We start from the raw sequence: 8,909 nt of genomic DNA, 5'->3' as shown, positions 1-8,909 counted from the left end.
AATAACATAAGTATTGTGTCCCAATATGAAATATATCAATGAATAACAGCAAATTATGATATAAAATAGTGATGCAAATTGGACGTATCAACTCCCCCCAAGCTTAGACTTCGCTTGTCCCCAAGCGAAACTGAACTCAGTAAACAGGACCACATGTTTATGGAGTGAAGAGTCGATAAATAAAATACGGACAAGAAGCATCATATTCATTCACACAGGACATTATAGTAAACAACCTCTTATAACTCATCTTGAAACAAGTATAAGGTAATCACAAGTAAAGGTGCATAGGAAATCATAATTGGTGATGGCAAACTTTGTTCTTGGTCAAAGAACAATTAACAGATTATATTTATCTCATTGAGCAGCGCTCTCATGTTAAAGTTTATAAAGCACAACTTGCATACTCAATCATAATGGTCTTCTCATGATCATTGATAACTTGCAAAGCTATATTCATTCAGATAAAACTTGTACTAAACAAGGAAGAATAAAAGACATGATGAAACAAATCACAGTATAATGGTTTGATCACAACTACTCAAATGCTTGCTTGAGATGGAGGGAAATAGGTTTACTGACTCAACATAAAGTAAAAGACAGGCCCTTCGCAGAGGGAAGCAGGGATTAAATCATGTGCTAGAGCTTTTTCAATTTTGAAATCATATAGAGATAATAAAAGTAACATTTTGAGAGGTGTTTGTTGTTGTCAACGACTGGTAGCGGGTACTCTAACCCCCTTGCCAGACAACCTCCTAAGAGCGGCTCCCATATTATTTTCATTTTGTGTGGCACTCCTTCCAACCTTTCTTTCACGAACCATGGCTAACCGAATCCTCGGGTGCCTGCCAACAATCTCATACCATGAAGGAGTGCCTTTTTATTTTAGTTTTATTATGATGATGATACTCCCCCCAACCTTTGCTTACACAAGCCATGGCTAACCGAATCCTTCGGGTGCCGTCCATCAGTCACATACCATGGAGGAGTGTCTATTTAGTTTGATTAATTTGGGACTGGGAATCCCATTGCCAGCTCTTTTTGCAAAATTATTGGATAAGCGGATGAAGCCACTAGTCCATTGGTGGAAGTTGCCCAACAAGATTGAAAGATAAAACACCACATACTTCCTCATGAGCTATGAAACATTAACACAAATAAGAGATACTAAGTTTTGAATTGTTTAAAGGTAGCACATGAAGTATTTACTCGGAATGGCAGAAAATACCATGTAGTAGGTAGGTATGGTGGACACAAATGGCATAGGTTTGGGTTAAGGTTTGGATGCACGAGAAGTATTCCCTCTCAGTACAAGTCTTTGGCTAGCAAGGTTAATTAGCAAGCATAAGAGTCGAGGGAAACAAACAAATATACATATGATAGAAACAATCATGCATCTTCCTTGTAAGCACAAACAATTTTAACTTCAGAATAATAAGCTATGAGCTAACAAGAAAGAAAGACAATGAAACATCTACATGTATTTCTCTTTTCTACTTAAACCTCAAAGTGTTGTTGCTATTGACCAATGCTAAGTTTGCCAAAACCAAATAGATTTATTCAATGCTCCCAAAGTGATACCAATACTAACAACAAGGTAAATCATATGATAGAGATTGCAAACTAGAATAAAATGTGCAATATGTAAATGATAAGACTTCTCATTAATATTCCATAACGATAACTCACACCAAGGGATACATAGACAACCAACTAAAGAGAGATACTTCCAACTGCAACCCATCTTATATGATAACTTCCCTACTCATGATATGACACTACTCGACAATAAAAGTAAAAGGTAGTGATAATGTGATACCGCGGCACTCCCCCAAGCTTGGAACAAACCAAGGGGATGCCAATACCGATGATGAATTACTCCTGCGGCGATGGTGGTGATGAACTCCTCCCGAGCTTCTTAATAAGCTCCTTCGTCTTCAGTTTCTCAGCTTGACAATTCTGCACTAAGATTCGAAGAGATTCATTGTTATCTGAAGTTGGCGATGACGACCTTGTGATGCGAATCGAGTGGTATTCAATCATTCTTCGGAGACGGCAATTCTCCTCCTGGAGTATCTCCACTTCTCTTCTTAGAGCCCGATATTGATCACAAAACTCATCGGTAATCCGTAGAACTTCTTCCATCATGGGGAAGGAGTCGAGGCTAAGAGCGGGTGGTAAAGGTCCCTGCAGGTTATGAGAAAAAGAACGTCGAGTGTCAACAGATCCCACCAAGATTTGCTTGCTCCCTCCGGCTTGCTGCTCTTGTCTTGATGGCACCTCCTTCACTTCTTCCTCCGAAAGCCCCTTGCCCTTGTTGTTGGAGGCCATGGTGCTTCTAGACCGAAAAAGATCCTGGCAGAAACAGCTCGAAACAAAACACGTCGAGAACACGATATACGGACCTCCAGGGGTCTGGGGGATTATATAGCAAAAAATTTCTCGACAAAAGGAAAGCACCAGATCGAACCAGAGTCGGAAAGGGGCGACGAGGCGGCCAGACCATAGGTCGGCGCGGGCCCAGGTCAGGCCGCGCCGGCCTATGGTGGCACCCCCTCGTGCGTCCTTTCCACTCCGTTTCGAACTCGTAATTTTTCATATTTTCTAAAAACAGCAAAAATATTGTTCGGAAAGTAAATTGCGTACTTTTCATTACCGATCATTACCTATTCAAAGTCGAGTTCTGGCGGACTGTCAATTTGCCCTTTGATGAAAGCTTCCGGTGTTTCCACTTGAATAATATCAACATCAACATTATAGGAATCACCTGAGATATAATGCTTGAGTCTTTGTCCATTCACTACTTGCGTAGCATTGCCTTGGGGAGAGCTAATTTTGATTGCTCCTGAACGATACACCTCCTCGACAACATATGGTCCTTCCCATTTCGAGAGTAATTTCCCTGCAAAGAATCTGAGACGAGACCGATACAATAGGACTTTATCCCCAATATTAAATTCTCTTTTGATAATCCTCCTATCATGCCATTTTTTAACTTTCTCTTTAAAGAGTTTAGCATTTTCATAAGCTTCACTTCTCCATTCATCTAGAGAACTCAATTGCAACAACCTCTTATCACCGGCAAGTTTAGGATCTTTATTTAATTCTCTAACAGCCCAATAAGCTTTGTGCTCTAGTTCTAAAGGTAAATGACAAGCTTTCCCATAAACCATTTTATAAGGTGACATTCCCATGGGATTTTTGTAAGCAGTTCTATAAGCCCAAAGTGCATCCTTCAATTTACTAGCCCAATTCTTTCTAGTTTTATTAATGGTCTTTCCCAAAATTGATTTAATCTCTCTATTTGATAATTCTACTTGACCACTAGTTTGAGGATGATAAGCGGAAGCAATTCTATGATTAATACCATACTTAGCAAGAGTTTTTCTAAAACCTCCATGAATAAAATGAGAACCTCCATCAGTCATAATATATCTAGGTACTCCAAATCTAGGAAAAATAATATCTAAAAGCATTCTTAAAGAGGTCTCACCATCAGCACTTTTTGTAGGTATAGCTTCCACCCATTTAGTAACATAATCAACAGCAACAAGTATATGAGTGTTACCTTCCGAAGACGGAAAAGGTCCCATGAAGTCAAATCCCCAACAATCAAACGGTTCAATAACAAGAGTATAATTCATGGGAATTTCATTGCGTCTGGAGATATTACCAACCCTTTCGCATTCATCACAAGATAAAATAAACTTTCTCGCATCCTTGAAGAGAGTTGGCCAATAAAAACCTGATTGTAGAACCTTTTGCGCAGTTCTTTCTCCGGCGTGATGTCCTCCATAAGCACTACCATGACATTTACTCAATATTTCTTGTTGTTCATACTCGGGAACACATCTTCGCATAATACCATCCACTCCTTCTTTATATAAGTGTGGGTCATCCCAGAAATAATGCCTCAAATCATAAAAGAATTTCCTCCTTTCTTTGAGCTGAAAAGGTTGGAGGCAAGTACTTGGAAACAATAAAGTTAGCATAATCAGCATACCAAGGACTGTCTCGCGAGCTCACCTTTATCACAGCCAATTGTTCATTTGGAAAACTATCATTAACAGGAACAGGATCATAAGCAATATTTTCCAATCTAGACAAATTATCAGCAACAGGATTATCAGCACCTTTCCTATCTACAATATGTAAATCAAATTCTTGCAGAAGAAGTACCCATCTAATAAGCCTCGGCTTAGCATCTTTCTTTGTCATTAGGTATCTAATTGCAGCATGATCAGTATGAATAGTAACTTTTGAATCAACAATATAAGATCTAAATTTATCACAAGCAAAGACTACAGCTAATAATTCTTTTTCAGTTGTAGCATAATTTCTTTGAGCAGCATCAAGAGTTTTACTAGCATAATGAATAACATTCAGTTTTTTATCTACTCGCTGTCCAAGAACAGTGCCTACAGCAAAATCACTAGCATCACACATAATTTCAAATGGTAAGTTCCAATCAGGAGGTTCAACTATAGGAGCAGTTGTTAAGGCTTTCTTAAGAGTTTCAAAAGCTTCCTTACAATCATCATCAAAAACAAATGGTACATCTTTTTGAAGAAGATTAGTAAGAGGCTTTGAAATCTTGGAGAAATCTTTAATAAATCTCCTATAAAACCCAGCATGACCAAGAACACTACGAATACCTTTAACGTCCCTCGGATAGGGCATCTTCTCAATTGCTTCAACTTTAGCTCTATCAACTTCAATACCTCTCTCAGAAATTTTATGTCCCAATACAATTCCTTCATTAACCATAAAGTGGCATTTCTCCCAATTAAGAACAAGGTTAGTTTCTTCACATCTCTGCAAAACTTTATCAAGGTTTCGCAAGCAACTATCAAAAGAATTCCCATAGACGGAAAAATCATCCATGAATACCTCTACAATACTTTCACAAAAACCATGAAAAATAGCAGACATGCATCTTTGAAAAGTAGCAGGAGCATTACATAAACCAAAAGGCATACGTCTATAAGCATAAGTTCCATAGGGACAAGTAAAAGTGGTTTTCTCTTGATCTTTAGCTTTAACAGCAATTTGTGAAAACCCAGAATAACCATCAAGAAAGCAAAAATGAGTATTTTTAGACAATCTTTCTAGCATTTGATCAATAAATGGTAAAGGGTAATGATCTTTCTTAGTAACTTTATTAACTTTTCGAAAGTCAATGCACATTCTATACCCTACAACTACTCTTTGAGGGATGAGCTCATCATTATCATTAGGCACAACAGTCATACCTCCTTTCTTGGGAACGCAATGCACAGGACTAACCCATCTACTATCAGCAATAGGATATATAATACCAGCTTCAAGAAGTCGTAATACCTCATTCCTTACCACTTCCTTCATCTTTGGAATTAGACGACGCTGATGTTCAACAACAGGCTTTGCATCATCTTCCATATTAATAGCATGTTGGCAAATAGAAGGAGAAATCCCTTTCAAATCATCAAGAGTGTAGCCAATAGCTCCTCGGTGCTTCTTCAATATTTCCAATAACCTTTCTTCCTCAATCTCTGAAAGCTTAGAACTAATAATAACAGGATATATTTTCTTATCATCAATATGAGCATATTTAAGATTATCAGGTAAAGGCTTTAAATCAAAAATAGGATCTTCCTTTGGTGGCGGTGTTGTACCCAAATCTTCCACCGGTAAATCATGCTTGAGAATAGGTTGACGAAGAAAAATTTCCTCAAGCTCATCTCTTTCTTTCCTAAAAATTTCACTCTCGCTATCCTCCAAATGTTGCTGCAAAGGATTGTTAGGAACAAGAACAATAGATGCACATTGCTCCATTTTAAAATCATTACTAGGCAAATCAGCTTTATAAGGAGTTTTAGTAAATTTAGAGAAGTTAAACTCATAAGATTCACCAGCAAATTTAGTCAAAATTTTCTCTTTCTTGCAATCTATAATAGCTCCACAAGTATTTAGAAAAGGTCTACCAAAAATAATAGGACAATAATCACTAGCAGCAGAACCAAGTACCAAAAAGTCAGCAGGATATTTAATCTTACAGCATAAAACTTCCACATCTCGAACAATACCAATTGGAGAAATAGTTTCTCTATTAGCCAGCTGAATAACCACATCAATATCTTCAAGTTCACAAGAATCAATTTCGTGCATAATCTCCGTGTAAAGCTCATAAGGAATAGCACTAACGCTTGCACCAATATCACATAATCCATAATAACAATGATCACCAATTTTAACAGATAGCATAGGAACACTAGCTTGTTTGGGTTTATTAGGATGTGAAACAATATTAGAAGCATCTTCACAGAAAATAATATGACCATCCTCTACATTTTCAGTCACAAGATCTTTAACTATTGCAACAGCAGGTTCAACTTTTATTTGTTCTTCAGGTTCTACAGGTTTCTTTTCACTTTTATGAACCGCACTATTTATAACAGAGTACTCCTTCATTTTAGCAGGGAAAGGAGTTTTTTCAATATAAGCTTCAGGAATAACATGATCAGCAGTTTCAACTACAACGCATTTATTAATAGATGAATCAATTTTATCTTTATAAGGTTCATGATACTTATCAAAATTCTTCTTTGGCAATTCATAATGAGAGGCAAAAGCTTTATAAAGATTTGCAGCAACTTGAGAATCAAGACCATATGTAGCACTCATATTACGAAATTTATCAGTATCCATAAAAGCTTCAATGCATTTATAATCATAAATTATACCTGATTCTCTATCCTTGTCGTTCTCCCAACCTTCAGTATTTTCTTGGATCCGATCAAGAAGGTCCCTTTCAAACTCTTCTTTGTTGCGTGTAAATGATCCAGAACAAGAAGTATCCAGCAAGGTCTTGTCTTGAAAAGAAAGTCTTGCATAGAAATTATCAATAATAACATTACCAGGAAGCTCATGAATGGGGCATTTGAGCATTAAAGACTTCAATCTCCCCCAAGCTTGGGCAATACTCTCTCCATCGTGAGGCCAAAAATTATATATGCGATTCCGATCCTTGTGAATTTCACTTGGAGGATAGAACTTAGAATAAAACCGGGGCACAATATCATTCCATTCAAGAGAATCCCCATTATCCAGTAATTTATACCAATGCGCCGCTTTACCGGACAGCGATAAAGAGAATAGTTTCTTCCTCACTTCATCCATAGCAATACCTGCACATTTGAATAACCCGCATAATTCATGCAAAAACAGTAAATGATCACCGGGATGGACAGTTCCATCCCCTTCATAGCGGTTATCCATAACACGTTCAATAATTTTCATAGGTATTTTATATGGTATTACTTCCTCACCTGGCGCCTCATCCACTACCGTTGCAGTAGTAGTAGATTTCCCAAATAAAAATTGAAGAGAAGATCTCTCCATAATGTCTTATAGCAGCAGGCAGAACTCACAAAGTTGCCTCCTTAGGCTGTGAAGGTCAGGATTGGCCGGCGGAGGCATGCTCGTACTACCAGCTGGGGTCACAGGGCTTGCTTCCGACTGGTGCGACGGGTTGTGAGAACCAGCCGATGGGATCCCCTGCAAGCATGGTAAAGGAGTATGCATGCATGAGAAGGTGCATGACACAAATAAAATGCCCTAGAACGAAAAAGAGGCAAAACAACTTACAAATGGCCCAGAAAGAGGAGGGAGAGGTGGGAGAGGAGGAAGAGGAGGTGCGCCGGCCATACCAGGTGCACCAGCTGCATGCAACATCTGCAAATCCAATTCTAGAAGGTAAGGTTCACAAGCTAAAAAAAGAAGACATCGACCATGGTATTATGTGTTTCAAGCAAGAACTTACCGCAAATAGCTGGTCATAAGAAGCAAACCTCTCGTCGTGGCTTTGCAGCGTCGCCTTCACTTCCGCAAGTTCTCTCTCGGCCTCCTCGGCACGACGGTGCTCTTCATCCCACTTAGCCTACATCGTAATGTCATCATCATCATTAGAATGCAAAACATTTAAGCAATTTGTGAAGCAATTTCTGAACGGGCCCATGAAGAACATACCTGCATCTCGTTGAACATGACTACTGAAGGCTTAATACGGGTCTCTATACCAGGCTTTCCGCTTGTCCTGGAAGCACGGAGTTGGGACAAAGAAGGCGTGCTACTGGTGTCGACGGAACCATCCGCAATGTATAATCAACCATTCTTCATGCCTTCTCCCACAAGCATAGCAACCTCGGCATCGATGGGCTCCTTGTACGGGTCAGCGTCCTTACCCTTCACCTGCTTGAACTTGTCGCAGTACGCTATGCGTTTATTGTTGAAGTTCTCGTTGAGCCACGGCGACTCCCCCTCCTTCACAACCTTCTTCATCCGGGACTGACATAAAATATCAAATTCATGGACATCTTCACCCTTCTCCTTTCTCTGCAAAAGAAAACATTAAGAACAATGAAGGCAACACTCGCGCATAAAGAATAACAATGTGAGAACAAATAGTGGATGCATTTGCTCACCTGTTTTTCCACATAGGCACCAAAGGCGAGGGGCCCCTGACGGTGTACTCCACCTACCAAGAGGCGACGCCTTCTCTGCGCATCACGGTGACTTGCCAGGAACGCCGGGCTTACCCAACCATCCACTATCTGGGCATAGCACGCTTTCTTGGAGGCGCACCATTGAGGAGGCACCTGTGTACACATGATACAAAATATATGGAATTGACACCAACTTGCGGTCATGAAGTAAATAAGAAGCAAGTATACTAACCAAATTGTATTGCTCGCGTGTCATAAGCCTTAGCCGTGCATTGGACTTCGGAAGTGGAATCCTCTTCACTTGCGCGTACCAGTTGATCACACATCTCACACGCGCCTGATGACCCACAAGTATAGGGGGTGTATCGTAGTATCTTCGATAAGTAAGAATGTCGATCCCAACGAGGAGCAGAAGGTGTTGACAAG

The 8,909-nt window shown here is 39.4% G+C and overlaps 1 protein-coding gene across 1 annotated transcript; it reads right to left on the bottom strand.

Moving 5' to 3' along the window:
- Positions 1-7,386: 7,386 nt before the first annotated feature.
- On the bottom strand, positions 7,387-8,599 carry LOC127342502 (uncharacterized). The gene is made up of 5 exons (XM_051368468.2): positions 8,463-8,599; positions 8,008-8,373; positions 7,802-7,918; positions 7,627-7,713; positions 7,387-7,536 (listed from the first exon to the last, which is right to left on the bottom strand). Exons 2-5 carry the CDS (start codon positions 8,023-8,025, stop codon positions 7,387-7,389), a joined length of 372 nt encoding a protein of 123 aa, XP_051224428.2. The 5' UTR covers positions 8,026-8,373; positions 8,463-8,599.
- Positions 8,600-8,909: the final 310 nt, after the last annotated feature.

Source organism: Lolium perenne, chromosome 1 (genome assembly GCF_019359855.2).
Source record: "Lolium perenne isolate Kyuss_39 chromosome 1, Kyuss_2.0, whole genome shotgun sequence".
In the NCBI taxonomy this organism is placed as follows: domain Eukaryota; kingdom Viridiplantae; phylum Streptophyta; class Magnoliopsida; order Poales; family Poaceae; genus Lolium; species Lolium perenne.
Note: the sequence above shows the minus strand (reverse complement) of the source record. Positions and strands in the feature narration are given on the sequence as shown.

Excerpts from the sequence above, each read along its gene's own strand:
- LOC127342502 (XM_051368468.2), bottom strand. Across the intron at positions 7,714-7,801 it reads CTTATGACCAGCTATTTGCG|ATGTTGCATGCAGCTGGTGC; the intron begins GTAAGTTCTTGC and ends TTGGATTTGCAG. Across the intron at positions 7,537-7,626 it reads CTCCTCTTTCTGGGCCATTT|GGGATCCCATCGGCTGGTTC; the intron begins GTAAGTTGTTTT and ends CCATGCTTGCAG.